The sequence below is a fragment of the Pseudochaenichthys georgianus genome, chromosome 15 (assembly GCF_902827115.2).
Source record: "Pseudochaenichthys georgianus chromosome 15, fPseGeo1.2, whole genome shotgun sequence".
NCBI classification, from domain to species: domain Eukaryota; kingdom Metazoa; phylum Chordata; class Actinopteri; order Perciformes; family Channichthyidae; genus Pseudochaenichthys; species Pseudochaenichthys georgianus.
The window spans coordinates 22,934,228-22,960,452 of record NC_047517.1 but is presented as its reverse complement, the minus strand read 5'-3'; the positions used below and the strand labels follow the sequence as shown (position 1 = coordinate 22,960,452).

Here is a 26,225-nt window from a genome sequence, read left to right as displayed (position 1 = left end):
TGTGGGCCTTATGAACAAGTACGTTTTCATACCGAGTATACTTTGATGCTAATACGTTTGTACTTTTACCTGAATGCCATGTTTAATGCAGAACTATTTCACTTGAGTATCTTTATACTGCCGTTTTAACTTTAACTTTATTAAACTGATCTTCTTTTGTCTTTCCATCCCCACGTGTCTCAGATATAAGACCAGAGCATTCCGTATCCATGGAGTTAGCTCTCCCCCTGCTGGTGTACATCTGTACTACATCCTATCCACACACAAAGCAGCACAGTTGGAGAAGAGAGGTACCAAAATAGGTTTTATTTTACATAAGAACATTGTCAAAACTTGAAAACATGTTTGCATATAAATCTTTTAAAACAAGGAGATAATGTTGAATTTTCACAGACCGTACAAAATAGACGAAAAAAAAAAATCATTTTCATGAGTGATTAATTCCCCTCTTTTGCATTTCTATTTGAACCCACCACCAAAGCAAATGCAGAAAGAAGCCTTTCGTGCCATTCGTAGGTCAAGTAAACATCACGACATGTTGTGAACACCTGAAGCGCCCACTGCTAGTTCTGTCTCCACAGAGTCTATGATGGTCTTTATGTACATCCAAGCTCTTAAGAGGTCTCACAGTCAAGTTAAAAGGAGCTTTTTAGTATATAAGAATCACTTAATCGTAAGCCTAGGCTAACCCATCAATATTTAAGGCTTGCATTCTGATAGTGGAAGAATTATGTAGTAGAGCTGAACAAAATCCAAAAGCTTAAACAGATCATTAAAACTAGCACCAACTTGCATCTTATTTAAGCCACAGCTTCATCAACATTAACCAAAGCTTGTTATTGTGTAGTACTGGAACTCATATTATCATACAAAACTGATGAGAAGTGTAATTCATTTCTACCTAAGTTAATACTGTAATCAGGAGCTGTGTATTATCTTCTTTAGCAAAGAATGAATAAACTTTGCATTCTATCAATTCTTGGATTGCAGGAAAATATAAACATTGATATTGGAAGTTAGCCATTGTCTTATTCTCTTCTGTTTTTATCCAAGACCTTATTTGCACCGACTGCGAATAGACGGTACAATAAAATGATGGTGGACTCAAAATGACACCTTTAATGTGGATTACCAAAGCTTTGATTATCCAACTGGTGTCACCAGAGTCCAATTTTTAATTTTCAGCAACATTGAGCAACTGTTTCAACAAAATAAAGGTCAATTTCCTGAGAATTTACATTTCACCACATCTGAATAAGCTGCATAACAAGAGTTGGCTGACAATTGCAGGCGCTAATAATCATCTGAATCAAATCACTACACATTTCCACATGCATGGATGGCTCTAATAATCAAAACCAGACGTAGGAAAGAAAGATGTGCCGACGTCTCAACGAGGAATACAAATCCGGACTCCACCCTATAAATCAAATGCTTTATTGGTTCACTCTAATATCAGTTACCTTATTTTCTATGGGTTTAAATGAGCTTTAAGAGGACTATCCTTTAGCTCACAGTTAATGCCACAGCAGGTTTTAGTAAAGCATCTCAAGTCTTTCTGAAGAGGCTGCACTCAACCACATCTAATAACAGCAAACGACCACCAAGCTACCAGAGCATAAACTACATTACTACTAATCTGACACCACAGTTTATTAACTATATAAACACACAATACCCCTCCACCTTTAAAGACTTGAGTATCCGTAAAGTTCTATTTGAAATCAGGGGAAAGTATAACAAAGTCAGGCCACTTTTTCTACAACGCTATTGTTTGAAATAATCTCAGTTTTCATGTCTGTAGGATTTCAGCTTTGAATTAATTAGTGTCACCTGTTAGATTCCAGTCCTACTCAACCAGAAATTAATCCTCCAAAATCATTCATCACAAATCTCTCCTCTTGCATACAACACACAAAGGATGCAGATCTAACAGCCAAGTTAAACACTGCACTGATTGCAAGCACATGTAAATCAGGGCGACTACTTGCTGTCGCTCTCTCGGGCAGAAGCATTGAGTATGCTGTTAATGTTTCACTATGGCATCATTCTCCTTCCTAAAACTTGTCCTCCAAAAAGATTAGAAGGTTAAAAAAAAAAAAGTTCCCTTTTTCTCGCATTTGTCTTGCTCTCACTCCTGCTTGTCATCAATCTATCTCACTCTTTCTTTGCCATTTAGTGCCTTATTATTCACCAAACCATCTGCAAAGCTTTCCCTCCCGTCATCTGGAGTTCAGTGCTCCATCTGAGCGTTGTGGGGGGCGCGCGCTGACTTAGGGGGGCTGTCGGCTCCCTCTACAAACATGTTGGGGATGTCTTGCCCGAAGTAGATCTTACTGTTAGCGGCTATGGATTGGTACTTCATCAGCTCCAGGTACTCCGGGGTTAACTTCACCTGTGCAGACGCAGAAGAAACACAACGATATGGAATAGGACTAGGGTTAGGTCATGGTCACTTCTGGTATGAGTCTAAATGTGACATGATGATTTACAGCATGGCTAAAGCGAATGTAACATTGCAGATGGCTCGCCTGTGGAGCATTTGGTTATATAAAAAAAAAAAGGGGCGAATTCAGGAGTGTGGAGGTGGTTGATAGCATCAACATTCAGAGGGAAGAGCTGAGGCGCTACAGCACACAACAGCAGTACTCCAACATATTAAATACACCGAGCTTAACAGCAGTTTCTTCAGGGTCCATTCAGCTCAGGGGGCAATGATTCATCGATTGCAATCAATCTCGTAATGTTGCAAAAAAAGAAAACAGTTTGGAATATATACTTCCCCCGCCAAATTACCCTTCCCCGTTACCATGGTTCTTGAGGGGAAAAAAAGTTTTTCAGAGAGCTGGGCTCCGAGCGCAAATGAAACCAAAATAGCTAATCAAATACCAAAGGGCTGTTTGTGTCAAATGATTCCTTTAAGTTAGGAAAAGTGGTTGAACAGCACAGGCAGGTTGAGATGTGGGAGAAGGAAGTACCTTTGAAACAGTTTGAGCATCACCAGCTGCACACATGTAACCAAATACATCTATTCAAGTTTCAGTATTGGTGGGCCCAATTTGCATAAATGATACATAAATGATGCTTTAAACGGAATCATTCCAGAGCAACTTTTCCTCAACCACAACGAGAGAATAGTAGATATATTGTTATATAAAGATCCATTAGATGTATTTGGATGAAATGATGCCAACAGCGTCTCTTTACCTTGTTTGATTCAGCAAACTTGGCAGCAGTGTAATATTCTGCATCAGCTCGAGCCCTCTCCCTGGCCAAGAAGGCAGAATCTGAAACAAAGACGGTGTTGTTGAAGATCGACACAGGACAGAGCTGCTCACAGGAACACACACATCATCTGACAGGAGAGAAGTCAAAGCAGGGAGGCTGACCCTCGATTTCAGAGATCTTCTTCTCCGTCTCTTTCTCCATCACTTTCTGCTGGAACTGGATCTCTGCGACCAGAGCCACTTTCTGAGCCTCTGTGTGACGGAGAGACATGCGAGCGTTAACAGATGTAACTTTAGGAGCAACTCAAATTCTAAAATGCAAATGAAGAGTCTTGCTGGCTGCTTTACAGTAAAGAAACATCACATTTACCAATAATGGCCCTCTTCCGTTCGGTCTCGGCCTCCTTTTCCACCACCCTCTGAGTCTGTGCTGTTATCATCAGACGGGTCTTCTCTGCCTCCCTACACACACACACACACACACACACACACACACACACACACACACACACACACACACACACACACACACACACACACACACACACACACACACACACACACACACACACACACACACACACACACACACACACACACACACACACACACACACACACACACACACACACACACACACACACACACACACACACACACACACACACACACACACACACACACACACACACACACACACACACACACACACACACACACACACACACACACACACACACACACACACACACACACACACACACACACACACACACACACACACGTTTTTGCAAATATTCTTCTCTCTCCGTGTGGTCTTACTTGAACTGAGTGGGTGGGGAACAGGCGAGAAATTGAAACTTGCACTAAGACTGCGCTAGTGAGAACAGATGTACACTCACATGAGTTCAAAGTTCCTCCTGATAGATTCAGGGATCTTTGGCTTGGTAACACGAACTGCCTTCATCAGGAGGTTGAGACGGTGCATAGGAAAGAAAAGGAAAAAAAGAGTTTTAACACTTTGCAATCTGCAAATGCATAAAAAGATCACATCAATTGAGATAACATTTGTATTGTGCTTCATTTTAGTCTTGTGTTATTAATCAAGCGAACCCCTTTCAATTACAAAGGTGGACTTTGGTCCCTCCCTAAAATAGAATAGAATCCCAATGTGTGTAGTGTGCCACTCAAGGTATGATTGCATGCATTTGAATACCTGAATTGTAAGCCCAGGTCCCATAATAGTAAGTTCTTTCTGCAAAGCAACCTTCAGGTTCTCATCGATGATGTCTGAAAAACAAAAAACAGCAGCTGTTTGAATACTCAACGTCCTTGGCGTCACATTTTAGGAATGAACACAAAGCACGGGTTGCACTCCTATGTATTGCATCACAATGAAACAATACCGACTGTTTACTGCGAGAGCAGACTCACCAAACAGCTCGATGTAGACTTCCTGTAATGTGTGCACGCTGCAGAACTGGTTGAGTTCATGGTGAATTTTGTTGAAAATGAGAGTTTTGTCATAATCTGCTGTGTAGTTCCTCACAATTTCCACCACTGCAAACAAAAGAACAAATGCAACAGTTGTTTAATGTCGAGCAGCTGGCACAGGCAATGTTTCAACCAAATGAGGGACTTTTGCAATAAGAACGTGTTGTACCTGCTGAGGGGACGAGCATGTTCACAACTTCTATTCTGTCGAAGTAGATCATCACACCACCGCTGTGAGGGAAATTAAAATTTGTTAGATACATAATCATCTTCACGAATGAGTGATCCATTTCTAACAGCTTCATCAATAAGCTCGGCTTCACCTCGTTCCACAAGGCACGTTCTTGATCTCGTCAGTTTGAAGAGTTGTCTGAAACGCACAACAAAAATCTATGAGAATCAAAGCATTGGATCACACATGTTCTGGTAATACTTAAGATTATTATTTTTCTACATGGTGGATCCTTTTATGTTTATTTTCCAGGTTATATTTGCCTAAAAGAATACTACATAAAGTGCATGTTTGTTCTAAGTTAACCAAAGACAATATGCACACAAGTGACACATTAACTTGTTAATCGTGAAAGTTCACAACTAACCTTGTGAAATAGGATGCTTAACAAAATAATGTTTATTCAAAGACAATTCAAATGGGTCATGCAATGTTGATCGAGCTCTGAGCATGAGATGCAGCAGAGAGATAGTCAGTGGACATTGACCAAAGATTGTTTTTATAGTATTTTATTATTGATGTTCAGCCAAAAACGAAGTGGAAAAAAAGATTTGCTTTCATATTTCTGGAATTTCATTTTTCATGCAAACAAAAGCTGATAACAGATTTATATGATATTCAATGTAATTTAGAGTTAAAGGTGGAATAAAAAATATTGTGACTGCAGTCATGGGTGAATTGCAACTGTTTGCAGACTGCTGCTGATTTATTTATAGAAGATCTCTTTCTGGATTTCATGCATCAGCCAACGCCTTCTAGTTGAATCTTACATTGCACAAGGCTATGCTAACTCAGCTAACTCAGCTAACAGGGCACGTTTACCTGCACTGATCTGAAGGTGGTGATGAAAGGCATCATAATGTGATATCCAGGACCGTTGGGAGTAGTCAGCAAAGCTCCACCCCTAAAACAAATACAAACAAATGATTTGGCTATCTCAACATCAGATTATATTTAAACAAAGGTGGAAAAAGAGACGGACTGAAACGTTTATTCAGGTGTAACAGTCATTTAAGAGGCTGTAGTTATGCATTTGTTATATCATTGCTTTACGTCACAGGGTGTTTCAGGGATTCGGTCTATACAATGACCACTCTCAACAGTTACCTCCTATATGTTTTATTTTATAGTTGTGAAGTTCTATTCAGTTTAATTTCCGTGCAGGGACCAGCGAGTGGGATCACAAACATGATGTCATGTACAAACTCAGAAAACTGTAAGAACATGCTCCCATTTGGACTTAACCTTTCTGGAGAGTGTGGCAATGGCCTCTCTTTTTTTCTCTTTGGACAAACAGGTTTGGAGTATGCAAACTCAGTGTCTACGGTTATATTTCCATATCCAAGCAATATTTACATGCATCATATTATCTTACAAACAAATACCTTTCGTATTCTTAGTACATATTTGTAATTACTTTCAGGCACGGATACAATACTACGGTTCTATACCTGTAGTACACAGCGAGGTGTCCTTCTTCTATCTTGTGAATAGAGGAGTGCAGCATGATGGCCATCACTCCAGCTATTGCTCCAAATATTGCCCCTACGTGCGGCATCGTCATCCTTGCTAGAACTCAATTACAGGGAGAGGAAAAAAAAGCATAAACATACAGAATATTTATACAACAATGAATACTCAGGGGACCAATAAGCCAAAGACCCAATAATGTCAGTGGCAGTGCAAACCGCAGTAACCAGTCTCTTGGGTAAGAAAGAGTATATATTAACATGTATTGCATAAAGACATTGTAATAAAAACTCTTAACAGTCTTCGTCAGCCAGCAAGATCAAGTAAATGCTCTGAAATGATTTGTGCTATCACTCTTCAGATACATTATTGTTGTTAATTTCGTTTTTAAACTAACAGCTCAGGAAGTCTTGTAATAAAACATTATACATGCGTCACATAGCTTGCATACTGTATTTGGCTGTTAGTTATCAACACCAGACTGAGTTTGAAAAAGGGAGATGTGCACCCAGGTCAAATGCGTTACTTGAACGCAACCCAGTCATTTAAAGTACTTTATTTAACATATACACACTTCTGCAGTAAGTTTATGCTTCATGCGTATGTGACAGCGAGGTTTAACCCCAACAACGTGACTGCTTTCATAGTTAGTATGTTACATTCTTTGTTACTCAACAAATAGAAAGAACAATTCACAAGCAACGTTTGGCAGAATATGTTGAACCACTAACGTTAATGCTAAGGTACACCATTAGCTGGCGTGTAGAATAAACATATTGCAGGAAACTAGCGAGTCATCTCTCTGTCAAAATATGAAGCAATGTTTCCTTTTATAAAACCAACAAACTGAACCGAGGATTTTGGTTCAGAGTTAGTTACAGCAAAGGCTGACACACAATTCGCTCGGTAACGTTAACCTTGCTAATGTTAGCTCGTTAAGCTAGCTAGCTCTCTGATTCGGGTTGGGTTCGGAAGTCAGCAACTCCGTCAGTAATGTTAGCTTATTGCTAACATTGCTATGCTGTAAAGCGTATGAGTTAACTTACCTGGTACAAAGCTTGAATTAAACTACGAATATCTACGCGTATGAGTAAATGGCTTGTTATGATAAATAAGATTACCACTGTAACGACGCGTATCCTTTTCTGGTTTTATGATGCACCGTCCCCCACAGCCCGCAGGTTTAGCTCTCGATTTTACTTGTTACATTATGTTGCGTTCAGGGACTGTCGGAAACATTATAGTTATTATTGCTCTACTTGTTCAAACTGGTGAAACAAAATTAAATAAACGTCAAATAAAAAACATTCGTCATTAAATAAAATTGAAAAATTGTTCCAAGAGATTAAATCCTGCTTTCAGTTTTTTTTAACATGTATTTAATTGAAACAAATATGAGGGATTACATTAAACATAATGTGGAGAATATTCCCTGTCTCAACGTTCTTATTATACATCCCTTTACTTTATACATGTATGTATATATATATATATATATATATATATATCAACAACATTGAGGAGAGAGAAACTACGCCAAACTATGTTGTTACACTTGTAACTTGAAAAAGTAAGGCAGACTGCCACGTGCAGTGCCTCATTTGGATGTGTCTGACGCTTGGAGCTTAACTTCCCTACGTTTCTCCTACAAATGGGCCTTGAGCTTGTTTGGAGGTTCTAGCAGGGGAGCGCAGCTACTGGTACACCGAAGGATGGTCATCATCCGCCGGGGGAACCGTCCTCTTCCACCGAGCGCGGGGCTTCGGGAGGGACACACATGGAGCGGTGAGGGAGGAAGGGGACACCCGCCTAGCCAGCCAGATCAGCCGAATAAACCCTAGCGATCAATGGGGTGACAGATGTCGCAGCCAGATCGCCCTCACATCCAAAGAGAGTAAAGGGGGCGTGATGTATATATAAGGGAGTAACCTACACACATTTACTGTCATGGTGTCAACGAATATATTGTTCCTTCGCTCCTCGACATGTATATAGTGTTCATGTTATGCGTAAACTACGTCCTCTTCCACCGTGAAGACGTAAAATATGTTAAGGTTATAGTAGAGGCGGAAAGTCGTCTTCAAATGTGACCAGCGAGTCGATTTCCCATGACGTTTAGCGAGAATATGTAAAACAGGGACACTATTTGCTAAAACCAACCAATCACTGTCTTCAGATGTATCGCCATTTACACACTCTTTTTACCCCAGTCTCTCCAACTGGCGCTGTTGCTGTGAGGCTAATAATTCACATTTAAAGATTACAAATATTGTAGTGTATTACTATTTCAGTGCATGGTGTAATAATATGTTGAGGCACTTATTTATGTATTCACTGAAATGTAAAATGACTGGTTTGCAGAGCCATGTTTTAGGTGTATATACCAGAGATTAAACTATACTGGGTTTTATAATCCATGGTATTATTTAAATGTTGAGATGCAGCACTGCTTTGCATGCTATTTTTATTTAGCATTGTTTCAAAGAAGGATTACAGATGACTTGAGTGAATTACTGATGTATGTCCTTCTTTTATAATTAAAACAATATGAAAGACAATATTCTGTTGAAGTAGGAGGGGGATATACTGAATAAGTACACTGAAGGAAAAATGTAATGCATGATGTTAATCATTTTTCTTCTGCTTGTTTTTTGGATTGCAGCAGCTCCCAAGAGAATTTTGAACCCAGGGTTTTATAAACAAGCAATTTCCTGTATGTGTTGAGACAGTTGTCTGGTCCGCTGTGCGAATGTAAATAACCACATACTTTCTACTTTCAACAGTTTAACACTTCAAGAAACTGTATTTATTCACATTCCATCATGCATAGTTTGTCAGCAGCAGTGTTTTACGCTAAATATTTAATAGCAGTAAAATAAATATGTCTTGGTTACAGCTAAAACTCCACAATACACATTTAAGTTAAAACATGAATAGCTTACCATATCATGCTGTCACACACTGTTTTACAGTATTACATGTATGTATTACATAAATGCAATGTAATGTATAGACACATCATGGAATCACAAAGCTTACAGGTAGTGTAACTCTGATTAGGCACTTGTTTACAGTTTATAACTTTGACTCTGAACCCTGAGTCTTTGGTCAGTTTAACTTTCTACAGCTTCTGAGGTTGGGCTGCTCCATATTGAGTCCAGCTCCAGTCCTGATCCTGGGCAGAAAACAAACACATTTAACAAATCAATAATTACATTTAATAATGAATAAATACTAAACATGCTTTTCTTCATCTACCATGTAATCAACATTTTCATGACATTCTGCACATCTCAAAACTTAAACCTTGAACATGATTAATCAATTACAATTATTGGTAGAATACTCAATTGCTAAGAAAATTGATGACTGCAGTCCTAAAAAAACAACATATAAAGAAGCGAGTTATTTTAGGGATCTGAACACACTGCTCAACTCCTGTGTACCATACCATGACACTGTGCTCCAACTCCTGGGTGGCGTCTTGCAGCAGAGAATTAAGTTGACTCAGATAGCGCTGATTCTCATCCAGTAACTGATGAACCGTTTCACTGAAACACACAAAACACTCTAAATTGACTGTATATTTTTGCAGGGGAAGTTTAAACTCTGACACAATAAGTGCCAGGAATGTGCACTAAATAAAACAAATATATTTCAGGAATGGGGGATTCCATAGTATTTTCATCAAGTCAAAGTTATTAAGGAGATTATTATGAGTCTCGCTACCTTTACAAGCTGCATGGTGCATGTGGTGACCTCTTGTGGCAACTTTGTGAATGTACAAATCCGTCAACTAATTTAAAGAGACTATTGAACTATTTCTGCACATTGTAGATTCAAACTCATCTGTGTATCTCCATATTAGTGTTTTAGATCTTACCTGCCAGTAGGTTGTACAGGCGACTGTGGAGGGGAATTGTTCTGGGCCTAAAGACACAACGATACACTGTTTTAGCTACTATATTATTTCACATATACAAAAAATACTGTATTGCAGTATCAAGCTTTACTTTTGAAAACATGGCTGACAGCTGAGAATATTTGCTGTAGGGCCTCTTGTTGTAAACTCACACAGGCAATCTTGAGAAGGTACCAGAACTCCTTCTGTCTCTTCATTTGCATCTGCATCACCGCCGCCTCTGCAGTTTTTATGTTTACTACGGCCCTCTCCAACTTAGGAAACAGATCAACGATGCGTCGCTTACACACCAGAATTGTACTACAGAATAAATGGAAAAAGGGTGAAGGATGGGAAAATTATAAAGGGCACGCAGGGAACTGTAAAATGATACCTTAGCTGTGCTGAACTTTGCAGTGTTGTACAGTATGTTTGCATGTGTGTGTGTGTGTGTGTGTGTGTGTGTGTGTGTGTGTGTGTGTGTGTGTGTGTGTGTGTGTGTGTGTGTGTGTGTGTGTGTGTGTGTGTGTGTGTGTGTGTGTGTGTGTGTGTGTGTGTGTGTGTGTGTGTGTGTGTGGTGTGCCTTGGCTAAAATTACCTCAGATGAGTGTACAAGTCTTTCAGCACTCTGTCCTGGTTCTGAACGGTTTGGAGTATCATCTTCACCATGTCCGAGCTGTCGCTGTAGCCATGTGGAGGGTCAGGACCTGTACACATACTCTTATGATCACTCCATGTAAACATAGACATCATTTATATCTATTAAACCACAGTAGGCCTGTCAGGATAACTCCTTTTTGTTTTAAGAAGATTGTCCCAGAAACATTGTCCCAGAAACAGTTGCAATAAAGGAAAGTAATTTCATTTTGGGACCATTCTGCCACTTACATGATGATAATATAATAGCATAATAATTCAAGTACAAGAGCTATTAACTTTAACTTCCTAACAATACTAAGTCAAATATTCCACACAACTAAATCCATAAATCAAATGGAAAATTGGGCTCTGTTAAAGAAAATGTGCTGTCTGTACTAGGTAAAACCTTGCTGTTTATTGTGGCACCATGTTAGCTAAAATGTTGGTGCAATTCTAGTGTAAACAAGCATGCATGTCAGGCAAAAGTCAGCTAAATTGATTGTTGTGTTCACATATTGTAAGTATAATACTTCAATGTTATTAATAATATAACATTTTGATTATCTTGACAGGCCTACATGCAACCTAATGGTATCAAGAGTACCAATCACTATCAGACTGCATTGTAATTGGCTATAAACAAAACAGGAGAAGCACCTATAAATCATGTCTATATTTTAAATGTGAAATAATTTGTACTAACTTTTGCATTTAGCTTTCAGTTGCTTGTAGAGTTCAATCGCCTTTTCCTCCCTGAAAAAAAACAAAGACCCAAAGTTAACTTTTGCAGACCACAGTTATATGATTGATTCATACGTTCTGAGGTCTGTCTATTAACAATCTGTTTTAAAACAGGCTTGAGAAAATGTGAACTGTTTTAAGGGAATGAATATAGAATTGATATAACAAAGATACTGACAGTTGTTCCATTACATCCCCTTGTCTTCTTGCAATTGGACTCCTCTGCAACTCCACAATCTCAGAATGTAGAGCCACTATATCTTCATCCAGATACCCCACATCTGCAACCTACAGCAGAAAACATCCTTAGAATTTTGTATTTTTAAATAACTGCAGCTAAGTAAGAATGGTCCTACCTTTGTAAACTCATCAGCCTTATCTTCATTTTCCTGCCAGGTCTTCAACATTTTTTCTGAAGCTTCAGAAAAACACACAAAAACAAGGGAAAGTTCAGCAAAGGCTCCCTAAAATTACTTTAAATCATGTATCACAGCATGAGATTAACATCCACTCACAGATACCGATGCTCCTCTGCTTGATGTACTGCTCCAGGTCGTGCTGGATGCTGCTCTTAAAGAAAGCCAGTTTGGCTCTCAGCTGCTGCGACTGGGAGAACAGCAGGTTCTTGTACCGAGTTAAGTTGGTGTTGTAGCGGAGCAGGCTCAGCCTACACACACACAAACACAAGTCAAGTTTGTTTCAGTGTGTGGGTGTATGTTTATGTTTGTGTGGTTGTGAACATACATGGCTGCCCTCTGTCCCTGGTACAGGCGAATGTAGTCCTCCTTCAGTCCGCAGATGTAGCTCACTGCTTCCCCCCACACCTTTCTCAGTGCAGACAGTGGGAGCTGGGTCTTAGTCTCCCTGACTGAGACAACACAACATTACCACATTAACTAAGTAAGATATAACTAAGTATTTGGGGGTTTAGAACATTAACAAAGATCATGCACTCTGAACAACAAATCACTGTAAACCGAGTAGAAAACGTAAAAAATGTAATCCACAAGATGTTTTTCAGTAGATCAGTAATAATCTTATTTGCTAAAGATCTAGCAATTTCTTGTACCATTAGTTTATTCTTTCCCTTTTTTTTTTTTTTTTACAAATGTGACAATCCTAAGTATTTATTATTTTAAATCATGAAGAGGAAACACATTTATACAACATCATTTTACAGTTTAGTAAAGTTGAGTAAGTTTCATATCTCACCTATAAAGTTGACACTGTCCGGCAGAGGTCTGGCAGTCAGCGGTCCAGAGTACTTGGTCAGGCTCTTATCAAACAGAAAGACTAAGCAGCTGTCCCAGCCTTGCTGAAAGCAACGAACAAACAATCTTCTTATATTCATTTATATATATATGTATTTGTCTGCACACATATTGTGGCTGAACGTACTCCTCATCTTCAGAGCTAGTGAAGATGAGGAGTACGTTCAGCCACAGACTCATCCCTCCACAACACAGCACCAAGTGCCTCGGACAGTCCTTTGTGCCTGTAGCCATCAGGCTGCAAAACAAGGGGTCAATAATTTAAAAAATCACTGGACATAAATATATACACTGTTTCCACAACCCATGTTAATATATTAGTAGTACACCAAATATGTAGATAGATATGTCACTATATGTACAGATGTCCATTTTCACTTGTCACTTTAATTCATTTTGAACTTCATAATTTATATGACCAAATATGTATATATGCTGACAGTTATTTTACTCTTACTTTTACTCATCTCCTATTTCATAGTCTTTTATTATTATTATCATTTACATTTTTTTTCTTGATTTGATTTTTGATTTTCTTAATCTGTGTGAATCTGTGCTGTCCTGTTTTTCACGCTTACCCTCTTGCTGCTTGTACAACTGAATTTCCCCACGGGATTAAAAAAGGTCCATCTTATCTTATTTTATCTTATTTGTGCAATTGTGTAAGCGACTTCTTTTCTTTATTTATTTTTTTCTCCACAGAACATCACAAGAAACTACATGTTTACCGTAATGCACTGTTGAAATATGAAGGCAAAAAAAATGGCACAAAAAAACGAGTTGATGTTACCAGAACAGTGTAATCCAGAAGTACCCAACCCAAACACAATATTTATTTAAATATGGAGATAAACATCAGTAGGACTTCTGTGCGTATGTACTTGTGGCTGGGTCGGTTTGACATTAGGTATTTCTGTGTGTGTCACATACCAATCCCTCTGGCAGACAGTGTGCGGGCGGCCTGCGTGGATCGAGGGAGATTCCCGTCTCCAGCAGCACCTCTTGACTCAGCGGGGTAATGTGTGTCTGTGTGGTTGTCTCCAGACGGAGCTGCAGGGAGTGTAAGCTCTCCTCAGCACCCAAAACCAACGAGTGCAGCTGGGCTGACGTCATGTCCAACACATGAATCACCTGGAGAGAAAGACACGCAGCGAGGGGGGTAGTTTTGTGGTAACTGGGAAATATAAAAACCAAAAATGCATGTGTCTTAATGGTCTTAATACAGGCAAGGTTCATATTATTTACCCTCATGTTGAGAATATTCTGTAGAGCTGTGTAGCATGAAGGCTTGTTTGTGTCAGGATCAAGCCCTCCACCACGCGTTGCAGCATCCCACAGTAACAGCATCTGCAGAAGAGACTCCACTGGTTCCAGCAGCGGCCTGTAAACACACACAAAGAAAAAAAAAATTGCAAGTAAGTTACGGCCCGTCCACACAGCGGCGTTGGAATCGGCGTAAGAATGGGAGACACTTGACTGGTATGTTAAAGTGTCTTTCTTTGTCTCTACCTGCTGAGATTGTTTGGATACGGGAGACGTGCGGAGAATCGGACTTCTCCATTCATGTCCTCTACTGCCATGATGTCTTTGGGACCTTTGTTCTTGACTTTACTTGTCCTTAAAAAAATACAGAGAAACATTCAACCTGAGATAAAAGGAAAATAAAGCCAACAATTTTTCAACATTTTCAAATCAAGTTTAGAAACCTGTATAGACCATGTTGCATAGTTATCAATATCAAATCTTGATAATTGCATCACTGCTTTGTTGACTCACCACTGTACGGGCTGCATATGGTGTAAAAATGGCCGAAAGCCACAAGTGCATTCAAAGATCACTGTCCCGAAGCTCCAGTAGTCCACAGTCACAGTGTAGGGTTTACTCTCAAAAAGCTCTGGAGCCTGGAAAAAAACAGATGCATTTTTAAAACAGGGCTTGATTGTTGACTATTAAACAACAGCAACATTGCTTGCAAAGCAAAGCATAACTAATGCAATAATTACCAGATACTGCAGAGTTCCAACAAAGGATGTACACAGACTGCCCTGATCGAGGTCCTTTGCATAACCCAGATCTATGATTTTATGGACAAGCTAGAAGGAAAACCCGTTTTTACAATGAGAGTAAGTTCATTAAACCATTAGATATATAACATTGAAGATTACACAAAGTGCAAAACGAAGTACAAAAATAAAGCAAGTTCACCTTTCCACCAATCTCCTGCAGAACTATGTTCTCTGGCTTGAGGTCTCTGTGAATGATCTTATTTTCATGTAGGTACTGGATACCAGCACCTATGTTTGTAAAGAAAACAATTTCAAATACATCCATGGATCGCATTTGGATTGACATGGGTTGAAGTAAAAGCTGAGGAAACATTACCAATGTCACTGATCAGCATGAGGACTTCACTCTCCTTCAGACCACAACAATGTTCTGGTTTATTCAATACCTAAATAAAAAGGAAAATAGGTTAACATTGCAATGTTTGAAAGCACAACACATTGTTTGGGTCTCTATAAAATACCCACATGGTACCTTGCGTAAGTCTCCTCTGGAGCAGTACTCCATGGCCAACAGAGGCAAGTCATTTAAAGCAATGACGCTCAACTCTTCTGGAACTTCTCTGGCCTGAACAACATTCACATGGTTCAGCCTATAACCGAAAGAGAGCCCAACATGTCATCAAGGGTTTGACAACAAGACAATGTACAGTGAAGTTTATCTATAGGCTTCTTATAGGATTTGCACTCACTTCTTCATGATCTGAATCTCTCTGCCCCAGCGGTCTTTGTTCTTTGAGTTCAGCTCCAGGCGGCAGAGCTTCACTGCAATCTTCTCTCCTAACTCCTGCTCCAAACACATAGTGGGAATATAACTATACGTGTGCTGTTTACATTCTTCTTAGCATGAAGGATAGAGGGCAGAACTTACTAGGTGCTGGTACAGGTAGACGTGCCCAAAGCCTCCCATCCCAAGTCTCTCCTTCATCTCCCAGGAGCCACACAGCTGGCTCTGTTTGAGGGCAGGCCGCTCCATAGTGTCAGGTCTCAAGGAGTCTGACCTCAGCTAAATAGAGACAAAATACAAAACCTGTCATTCTCCAAAAACATTACTGCAGTGCAGATCTTCAGCAAGGTTCTGTTCGTAAAGCCTTTTTTTACATCTACACATTGGCCTCTATGAATCTGCAGGTTGAACAGTGTGACTCTTAGAATAGAAATGTTCTTTACTACATATTAGTATGTATTATAAGTTATAACCCATGTCTTAATTTTAGGTTTTAGCAAACCCTTTCCCACTCGACCTAACATTCTAAAATATCTTTATACATATACTTTCACTCTATTTTGGCTGCTTTTTGTAATATTGTATTGGTTTGTATATTATTTTTTAAATAAACGGCTGTTGATATTGCACATTGATCATACTGCAACTGCATAGATTAGTAAACTTTCGTAGTAAAACAATTGGGAGCCTATTTTTGTTTTTGGATAGCATACATTACATTGTTACAATGTAATGTATGTATGTATGACAGATAGCCACATAGCTTAGACACAGATTGACTATGCTGAACAGAAAGTCCCCTAAAAGCAGTATCTCATTCCACCAACATTATAAACTCACCTGAAAGTCGACAGATGGCTTACTTGAGTTGTCAGAACATTGTTTTTCAGAGTTAGCTAACCCTGTTTACGGTTCGTTTTCTTACATAGTGTATCAGCAAGAAGGTTTAGCCTGCAAAATTATACCTTCACCGTTTACAGTCCATTCACGCGGCTTTCAAATTTGATTTTATGGTTTGTTTTGTTGTAGTTTTTAGTGGAAAGCTACTCGATATCTGAGCAAAGTGAAAGTGTAGTAGAATGACAGAGATAGCGGTTCTGCGCATGGGCGTCCGGTTGTGCTTTTTTTTTTCTGCAGGACTACTCCCTCTGTTGGGGATTTCCAATCACACCCACATCCAGACAAGCAGACAGAATGTAAAACTGATGGATTTACTACCAATAGTGTGTGATCTGATAAATAGGCCTATCTTGGTTCTTTCTTTCTTTCTTTTCTGTGACTTGGACAAGGTCTGAATTTGTTCTCTAGATGGTGCCAAATGCTCATTGGTAAAATAATAATCTGTTGGTGCTTTGTTTAAAATGTTATTACCAATACCTCCTTTTCCAGAGAGACAAATGCACACATTAAAAATCACAAATAAACACATTAAAATCACAGCAGTTGCTCCGCTTCTCTCAGTAGTCATTTATATTTTGCACTTTGAAACTTTGGGCCCTTCGGCCTGTGCCTGGTTGACCCATTCAGTAGATAGTTCTTAAAAGTGAGTCAGTTGTTAAGCCAGATTGCTTTATATGTGTAACATTGAACCGTATACAGTAGATCCTGGTTTTGGTTGCAGTTTTTAATGTTTTATTATGCTGAGCTTTTACAGTTGCATGAACAAGTTTTAAGACCAATACATCTATTAAATTGAAAAAAAAGTCCTACATTTTTTGTATCAACTGTATTAATAATTTAGGCCTTAACCTTAACCTTTTGTTTCATTTGTATTTTCTTTGGTTTTACACGCTCGAAAAATAAATAAACTAAACTAGATTCTGTGTTAGGCAGTTTAGGGTTTCAGATGTTTTCACCAATAAAGGAGAGCTCATAATTTCTCAATCTAGCAAAAGATGAGCTCATGAGAAAATGTGACAACATGGTCAAAGCGATGAATAAAGGCTGACGCAATGAGGGACAGTGCTGTTATTGGTAACAACGTTGACCAGCTTCCACTGTCTCTGCTTTTGTTGTGTGTGTGTTCCCCTCTGTGAGAAATGATTATTGAATGATTGAAGACATTAGTTCTTTGCTTAGCAATTGTTAAACAATGAGTCACATTTATTTTGTCATATATTAGTTTGATTTGATATCACTTTGCTTTCTCAAAAAGTTGCATCAAAAAGTAACCTATACATACATGTTCTGACTGAAATGACAGCTTTAGGTTACAATGGACCAAGTGAAAATAAAACAAAGTGTATTTTATGCAGACAAGAACTTATAGTTGCTTCTCAAAACTGATACGGGGAATTGTTCTCGTACTGAGCACCTTGAAAGAGGTCACTTTTTTCAGAGTGACCTGTTAGTGTCAGGTGATGTAAGTGTGAATAGATTGAAGTGTGACAATGGTTTCCTGTCTATTTACCAGGTATTGTCTCTTTATAAACAGGAGTGTTATGACTTGCAGGGTTTGAGCCACTTTCTTCCACTTCTAATGATCAGAATTCATAAAGTAAATTGACTTCCCTTCCTGCAGTTAAAATAAAGTTCCTTATAGAAGATGAGGTGACCCCCCTTTGATGATCATAGCGGTCAATTCTGTGAAGTCTATTTGAATTTCAGATCTTATTAGGCAGACATAAATAAATAATCACACAATAATCACACTCAGTTTTAGGCTTCTATGTCTCATGTTCTCCTTCCTCTTTTTCTGTGCACTAAGTGTGTCCGCCCACTGTCTCTAGAAAAATATACATGTTACTGTGTAGGATGTAAACCCTAATGTTGTAGGAGAATAACGCTACAATGATCTCACTTCTATGGTTTTATTGGGCTTGTTATATCAAAAATGAGTGTTAATAGTATACAACATAATCTGTTCACATGATAAGTCACGCATGAGGCCTATAACAGATACTCATCAACCTCTCACCCCTCTAAGACAATTGTGAAAAAGAAAGAAAATCTAGAAGAGATTTATAATAGCAAGTTGATGCCAGGAACTTAAGAATGAGTTTTCAGCCTTCGGGCACACAGGTGTCCAGACCGGGCTGTGGGAGGAAGAAAACTTGCGCAAAAATCAACAAACCAGCTGCCTTCAACCACAAAAGTCCCGGGTTTTCCGGGGTTGGCAAATTTCTCTGTATTACTTGCTTCTTCTTTTGGTTAAACACCTGTGTGAAGTTTTAGGTAGAAATGTATCAGAGAATATTACATGGAGTCACCAAATGCATTCATGAGTTTATTCAGTTGTTTCCTGCTTCCTGACTTGATGAATGTTGTCGGCATTTACTCATCACTTAAAGTTCTCCGGTCCGCAAAGCTGACAAAAAGGTGTCATATCTGGCCATTGTCACCATCAAACAAGAGGAAATGTGAGTAACACAGGCGTCAGAGCACTTGGTGAGGTAGACTTTAGAAATCCCCCTCTAAAACTCTTAACAATGTCTAGGGAAGTTGGGCAAAATGTGGTTGTGATGTGCTCTATTACGTGAGGCTTTGTTTATCTGTTGTTAAATGTTCTACATGAAGGCAGATAGGCTACAATGAAAAGTTATATAAGTAGCAAATGAATCAAATACCAATTTCCCTACTGGGACATGAAACTATTTAATCATATCCTAAACTCAGTTATCTAAAAATACTATAATTCTTTCATTTTTCAGGAATAGGTGAGTTAAATGAGTCTTGATTGATGATGCAGCTGCCTGCATGTTGTCACAGGCCTATGATTCAAGAGGATATGTAACTCAGTTAAGATGAATGGCATGGTGTGCTTATGTAAGGAGTGAGATCGCTACAGTATCATTTTACACAAAAACTAATTCATTAATAATGAATAAAGCGCCATCGACACACTCGATTAAGCGTCTGTATTATTTAATGAGGACGAACCCCTGAGCATAGGGATGTTTAAATCACAGAAATATCTTAACCTTAGTTGAAATTCCCCCTCCCCGGAGTCTGAACAAAATGGAATTGATGCAAAAGACATTAGGAAAGGTTTTTCTTCACAGTTATGATGCCTACAAAAAAGAAAAGCTCACTACGTGTTTCCATGGTAAATTGGACAAAGCCAGTACATAATTCATACAGTATGTATCATTGCCATGTGGAAAAAAAAATTGTTTCATACAATATCCTGCAGGACAATTTGAAGGGAACATGTGGAATTCATTAATTCAATTCCAGTTCTACTGAATTCATGTAGAGCACTTGAGTTTGCTTCGATGTTAAAGTAAAACAACAGCAATTTGTACATTAGAACTTCATATTATGGCAATACAAAATTGTCTTTTTTTCTATGATATATTCTTGTCTCTAATTCTCACATTTCTGTTACAGAACGAATGTTTAAATACTATTTCATTCCTGAATCTCAAACCTTGTAGCCTCTAGCTTTGAATAGGATGTGCTCTTCTGCACCCACAGCTACAACAGTTGTCACACATGACCAATTTAGGATATATTATTTTGAACATATCAGTGCAGTTTAAGGGGAAGGAGGGGGTGTTGGCAGCGCATGTGTCACAAGACATGACAAATTATTTGGTCAAGATTTTTCTGATCAGGCTTGATTTCACTGGCTCCAGTGAAATTGTCATACTTCCTCCTAAACCCCTCCCACTTGAAGCTGAGTGTTTTTAAATGGGAGGAAATGTAGGGAGATCAGCACTGCACCACCAGAGAGACCAACAGCACGAGTCCTGACAGGAGAGCATATAGCGGAGAATACAGAGAGGAGATAACAGTCATTTCAACTGGAAGAAAAAACAAAGACCTTCATCGGGATTGCAATTTTGGACAGAAAGGTATTTATGATTTTAAGCTGCTGCATTCAGCAACATATAGCTAGTGTATGACTGATAGGTCAAATCAAGTTAACACACAAATCTGTGAATCAAAAATAAAGTTATAACAATACAACTGTTTTCTTTTATCCTTATCAAGTTGATTCTGTGTCAAACTAATGCAATGTAGGCTTAATAGTGTGAACATACCATGGAGTAATCAACTAAATAAAGTGATATTGCACTCACTGTACAGATAGAGACTGTTTACAGGACCAAGTGCACGCAATTAGCATCATGTATCTGTTCATTTCACATTCAAATATCCACAGCACAGTATTTTCCCCAAGCAAAAAGTGTCAGTCAGCAATCAACAGAAATGTAAAAGGGTGTGAACTGGTGCAAAAAAACGCAGACACAGAAAGCACATGTCCGTTCATTAGACACACTTGTTTCTGTCCTGTCATGCACTTTAAGATTAACTCCTTATAAGGGCACAGGAGTTTCAAACTAAGACTTTCTGTGTTGTTTTGTTGCATCTCAGTTATATTTCTTCTTTTTTTCAGTCCATCTCCAGTTAAAAATATCCCCACAAAAGAGAAGTGAAACCAGAAATGAAGATGAACATTTTCGCCATCATCGCCGTACTTGCTGTATACAGTTTTGATTTGGTAAGCAATGATAAAAGGAAGTCATTTCAAGTGTAATAGTCATACCAAGGGGGGATAAAAATGTCTTAACCAAGTTTGCGTGTGCTTCTTTTAGGCTTTTTCTCGAAGATGGTCACCTAAACCCAGAGGCAAAAACAGGGGTGAGTCAACTTTCAGGACAAATCTTAATATTCTGCATTTGTTGCATCTGCTGAGAGATATTAAATATTCTTTGAAATGATCCTTTAGAGATGTGTCTATCCGGGGATGGCAGCAGTTACAGGGGATTTGAATCGGAGTCGGCAAACGGCAGAAGATGTCTCAACTGGAACATGTTTACAAGCCCTTCAGGAGCTTCAGAGGGACTCGGGGACCATAAATACTGCAGGTAAACTTAAATTCAACAATCTGGGTCCAGATGCGTAAAAGAGGGGTATCGTGTGTTTAATATTGCTTTACTTGAATGCTAGGAATCCTACCCAGAGCTTGATGCCATGGTGCCGTGTCCGAAGAGGAAGGAGGATTATGAAAGAGTTTTGCAACATTCCCAGATGTAAGGTTCAACCAGGATTTTAAAAAACATTGTAGTGTTGTATTTCTGACATTTTTGTAATGATCTCTGTTTTCTGATCCTATGCAGGCTCTACACCAACAGTGAAACCTTCACCGGCTGTGGATACAGGTAGTTTTATTATTAAAACACACTTTCTTCTCAATGTCATCTTGTGATTTCCTTCATTATCACTCACTGATTTGTCCTGTGTGTCCCTGCAGAACTGACATGTGGTGAGAGGACTGAGCGAAGGGCAAATAAAATTGTGGGTGGTTCATTCACACCCATAGAGTCCCACCCTTGGGTTGCTGCTATCTTTCATAAGCGCTCCGGTTTCCTCTGTGGCGGCTCCCTCATCGCACCGTGCTGGGTTCTGACTGCCACACACTGCTTCGTTGACGGGTGAGAAAAAACACAATGCATCATTTCCTCTACTGCAATTCTCATAATGGCAATATGACTCATATGGGTATGTAATTTTACACACTTGTGTTTGTTTTTTGTTCAGAGAGGCGACTAAAACCCGGCATCTGTCTGTATACCTGGGGAAGACTGCCATTAATGAAACAGATGCTGACAGGCAGCAGAACTTCACTGTGGAAAAACTGATCATCCACCAAGAATTCAATGATTACAACTATAACAATGACATAGGTGTGCAACATTGACCTGTGTTTATGTGTGACAGGAAAAGAGTCATGTGAGTGTGTTGTGTGCAGGACTCATAGCTTTGTCTTTGCCTTTCAGCACTGTTGAAGATCAAAAGCAGTAATGGAGGATGTGCGGTGAGGTCAGCATCTGCACGCACGGTGTGTCTTCCTCCTGCTCACACTCAGCTTCCAGCTGGATTTCAGTGCAGCATCGCAGGATTTGGGTTGGAGAAATATTGTATGTATACTGCAAAACCTCTAACCTACAGATTCAAGACTGATCTCTCAGCCAATTGACTAATTCTTACTTTTGTTAGCTGCAGTTGGCAACCGTTACTCACAGTACCTGAAGGAGACCGAGGTGCAACTGCTGTCCAAGTCTGACTGCACAAGGAAATCACAGTATGGCGATCGTCTCACTGAGAACATAATCTGTGCTGCTAGCCCTGACTGGAGCACCGACGCCTGCAAGGTGAGCAAAGAACCCAGTGTAAAGGAATGTCACTCTGAAGGCTTTAAGTGTTTGCACCAAAAACAGAAGTGCTTACAGAACTTAAAGGAAGTTATAATCTAAAATAGCAATATACAACATGTTTCAAGCTTCAGCAGCATTTAAGGCCTGCTCTTTCCTCTCCCTGAGGTTAGAGTAACTACAAGTGTATTCTGCCCTAAGGTTATGTTTATTGTTAATGTTCAGATTTTGGGATCTTCTAACCTTTTTTGCATTTTATATTTTCACGTTCATATGTTGTTGTTGTTGTTGTTGTTGTTACTACATTTCAGGATTGATATGGTCATATGCACAACAATAACCCTCCAAAATGTTCATTTCGATATGTATAAAAATAAAAACATGCACATATAAAATATGAATTTATCACAAATTGTTCAGAAAGGTTCAAACATTTTTATTTTATTAAAGCCTATAGATTATTGAGAATTTCAATGGAGGAATTTAGTTGTGTTGTTAATATTTTAACTCTGCCTTAAATAAAAAGTATATTAATCATACATTTTCAAAAAAGTTTAGAGATATTCTGGTGCACTATAGCTCAAGGGGCCCTAGTACATATAATGCCTACACTATCATGGCTTCATCACTTGGTTTATAGACAGTTGGTGTTCATATGAGCCTTTACAATGACTTACTTTTATCTGTGAGCACTGACTGACAGTTCCTCCCCCCTCAGGGTGACTCTGGTGGTCCGATGGTGTGTGAAGCGTCAGGGCGGATGTTCCTGTTTGGCGTGGTGAGCTGGGGAGAAGGCTGTGCCAAGAGGAACAAACCCGGAGTTTACACTCGAGTCACCAACTACAACAAGTGGATCGCACTAGAAACCGGGCTTCCAGAAATCACCAAAGGATCCATCTATCCCCTAAAATGAAGCTGTGGCAACAGATACGTTTTGGGCAATTCATCCCTGTAATGAAACGTTGGCAGCAGTTCATGTTAAATCAAAATAGTTTGCACAGAGATTTATTGTAACAGGTTTAAATGAATGTTTTTTTAAATATATTTTACTGTATATAGTTTATCCTTTTTGTAATGCTGCTTGTGCATCAAGATTGGAAGTATGGATTTTTTAACAAGCTATTAAAAAATACGTTTATTTATTTATGTAATTTAATTTAAAAATACATGTAATTTTATATAAAGGCTGGCCCTGCTATTGAGTATTTTCTTTATATAATAAATAAAGTATTTGTACAACATGTTTATTGTTTTCATTATTCTCCAAATGTGTAGGTTCCTGCATGCATACAGTCTTCAAATCATGAAGATATTATACACAATCTACTTATCATGGGCCCACAGTCTGATAAGAGCAGCGAGTTCTGCTGGATGAAATACATTATGTTTGTTATAAGTGAAGGGATATATATTTTACAATATTGACTGCAGACATTTAGAAACCTAACACTGAAGTAAACTCAGTGTGTTGAGTTTACTTCAGTTCATTAGGCCTGTAGTGAATGTGTCCTTAAGTCAAACACTGGAGGGCACTGTTGGGTAAAAGATACAGGAAGCCCAGTATCAAACCTACTGAAAATCACAAGTATTTGAATATAAAACAATAATGAAATCCAAACAGAGTGAGTATTTTCATAACTGAAGACAGATGTAGGATTAATCCACACTTGTCACACTTTTCAGAGACTGCAAATTCAGAAGTTTTGACTTTTCAACAAACTGCCATATGAGTCAGACCATGAATACTAAAGAAGACTTTAAATTAAACATTATATTAATTAAACATAAATATACCCATATTCCTGGGCTTTTGTTCTTGTATCTCTCAGACATCATGAATAAATCCACTAAACATCTAAACTATCCAAATGACTCAGCAGCAGATTAATCTTCTTATTCTGTAGTTGGAATAAAACAAATGGCAGCTGAGCTTTTATGCTGTAAATGACACATGGGACAGAAACCTAGCCTTTTGGTTGCCTGACTTGACTTCCAGTCTATATGTGCTGCATGTAATTCTCACCTTCTCAAGGTGAATAAAAGAAACATGCTGATGTTTATCTGGTATAATATAATATATTGTTTACCAAGGACACCATCTCAGTTTAGTGTGTTAGTATACTAACTTTTAATAATTAGCACTGTAAACATACCACATGTGAGACTCATGGGAATTGTAGTGGTTTTGCATACTAAGTCATAAGCCATAAACATTTTTTACAACTTAAAGGTCCCCTATTATACTGTTTTTCATCAATATATTATAGGTCCCAGATATATACAAAACATGTCTCTGAAGTGTTTGGCTCCAAATACCAAACAGATCATTGTAGCATCCCATAATCCCCTCTGTTTCAGCCCTGTTTCAAAAGTGCTGATTCCGTGTGTGTTACTTTAGATGCAAATAAGGAGCCCCTCCCCACGCCCATCTGAGAGATATTTGGTTAAAAAGAACACAATGGTGCTCTAGGAGGAGATTCAGGTGATAAGGTGGGCGGGTGTCACCTTGGTTGGTGATTGGCTAATGGACAAGCCAAAACATCGTTATGACATCATAAAGTGACCAAAATCTGATCAGCTCATTTTCAGACAGGTTTTTATATAAATGGATCAGGACAAAAAGAGGGGACACATGTTTATGTATAAAAGACATGAAAAAGTGTTTTTTTTCATAATAGGTTACCTTTAACGTTATGATGGTGCTATGGAAAGAAAGTGTTGGACATAAATGTATCTCCAAATTTCATGACAACCGAATACAAATTGAAACATTTCACTCAAAACCATACATTTTTTTATCTCATAATGGCAGTAGAAGAAAAATAGGGTGTATCTAAAAAAAATCGAAACCATCTTCTGGGTAGCATGAATGTTCGTACAAAATCCTGTCTGTCCCAGAATCAACTGTAATGAAGGCAAAATACTCTTTAGTTCTTCTATTTTTAAGGAGTCAGTAAGACACTATTGTTTATGCAGCATGGTACAAATAAAAGGAGCTCTACTAAACATCGTTCTGTGGGGAAAGCCAAGCGCCAACTCTTGTCAGACTACTTATGATTCCCAGGAAAGATTCAGTGCGGCGAGTGTTTACATGTGCGGCTGTCTACTGACTCACACCTCAATACCCCATACCTCCAACACCTACACCCCACTCCAAAAAAGCAACAAGTCACAGGAATGCTGAGCACCTTTGCTCCAATAATGAAAAACAATCAATCAATGCAAATAGAACAGCAACATACAGAGAGGAAAGATGTATTGTGGCGTAATCATTTGAAGCAGCTACATTTGAGAGCACTGAACAACCACAATATAGCTGGTCATTAAGACATTGTTAAAAGCATACTTCAAACCTTGCTT

General features: G+C 38.7%; 3 protein-coding genes across 5 annotated transcripts; 1 reads left to right on the top strand and 2 right to left on the bottom strand.

The window, feature by feature from the left end:
• Window positions 1-277: 277 nt before the first annotated feature.
• On the bottom strand, window positions 278-7,648 carry erlin1 (ER lipid raft associated 1). Of its 2 annotated transcripts, none has more exons than XM_034100284.2 (12): window positions 7,545-7,648; window positions 6,405-6,528; window positions 5,776-5,857; window positions 5,045-5,091; window positions 4,891-4,952; window positions 4,662-4,787; window positions 4,444-4,517; window positions 4,130-4,188; window positions 3,598-3,689; window positions 3,390-3,479; window positions 3,208-3,287; window positions 278-2,395 (listed from the first exon to the last, which is right to left on the bottom strand). In XM_034100284.2, the coding sequence occupies exons 2-12, from the start codon at window positions 6,515-6,517 to the stop codon at window positions 2,234-2,236; spliced, it is 987 nt and encodes a 328-aa protein (XP_033956175.1). In that variant the 5' UTR covers window positions 6,518-6,528; window positions 7,545-7,648; the 3' UTR covers window positions 278-2,233. The 2 variants fall into 2 exon arrangements, with proteins under 2 accessions (XP_033956175.1, XP_033956174.1); XM_034100283.2 differs by having other exon boundaries at window positions 7,470-7,629.
• A 1,551-nt stretch (window positions 7,649-9,199) lies between these two features.
• LOC117459464 (inhibitor of nuclear factor kappa-B kinase subunit alpha-like) lies at window positions 9,200-16,863 on the bottom strand. 2 transcript variants are annotated; one of them, XM_034100254.2, is made up of 22 exons: window positions 16,606-16,863; window positions 15,910-16,044; window positions 15,731-15,828; window positions 15,514-15,631; window positions 15,358-15,427; window positions 15,181-15,269; window positions 14,979-15,068; window positions 14,752-14,876; window positions 14,485-14,592; window positions 14,221-14,356; window positions 13,906-14,106; window positions 12,917-13,019; window positions 12,449-12,572; window positions 12,220-12,371; window positions 12,061-12,122; window positions 11,883-11,992; window positions 11,667-11,716; window positions 10,923-11,031; window positions 10,498-10,645; window positions 10,307-10,353; window positions 9,875-9,974; window positions 9,200-9,598 (listed from the first exon to the last, which is right to left on the bottom strand). In XM_034100254.2, the coding sequence occupies exons 2-22, from the start codon at window positions 16,012-16,014 to the stop codon at window positions 9,545-9,547; spliced, it is 2,199 nt and encodes a 732-aa protein (XP_033956145.1). In that variant the 5' UTR covers window positions 16,015-16,044; window positions 16,606-16,863; the 3' UTR covers window positions 9,200-9,544. The 2 variants fall into 2 exon arrangements, with proteins under 2 accessions (XP_033956145.1, XP_033956146.1); XM_034100255.2 differs by having other exon boundaries at window positions 15,731-15,825.
• A 3,505-nt stretch (window positions 16,864-20,368) lies between these two features.
• On the top strand, window positions 20,369-24,077 carry plaua (plasminogen activator, urokinase a). The gene is made up of 11 exons (XM_034100279.2): window positions 20,369-20,561; window positions 21,107-21,211; window positions 21,306-21,351; window positions 21,440-21,578; window positions 21,661-21,743; window positions 21,831-21,872; window positions 21,965-22,145; window positions 22,252-22,397; window positions 22,491-22,631; window positions 22,711-22,865; window positions 23,584-24,077. Exons 2-11 carry the CDS (start codon window positions 21,155-21,157, stop codon window positions 23,776-23,778), a joined length of 1,185 nt encoding a protein of 394 aa, XP_033956170.1. The 5' UTR covers window positions 20,369-20,561; window positions 21,107-21,154; the 3' UTR covers window positions 23,779-24,077.
• The last annotated feature ends 2,148 nt before the right edge of the window (window positions 24,078-26,225 follow it).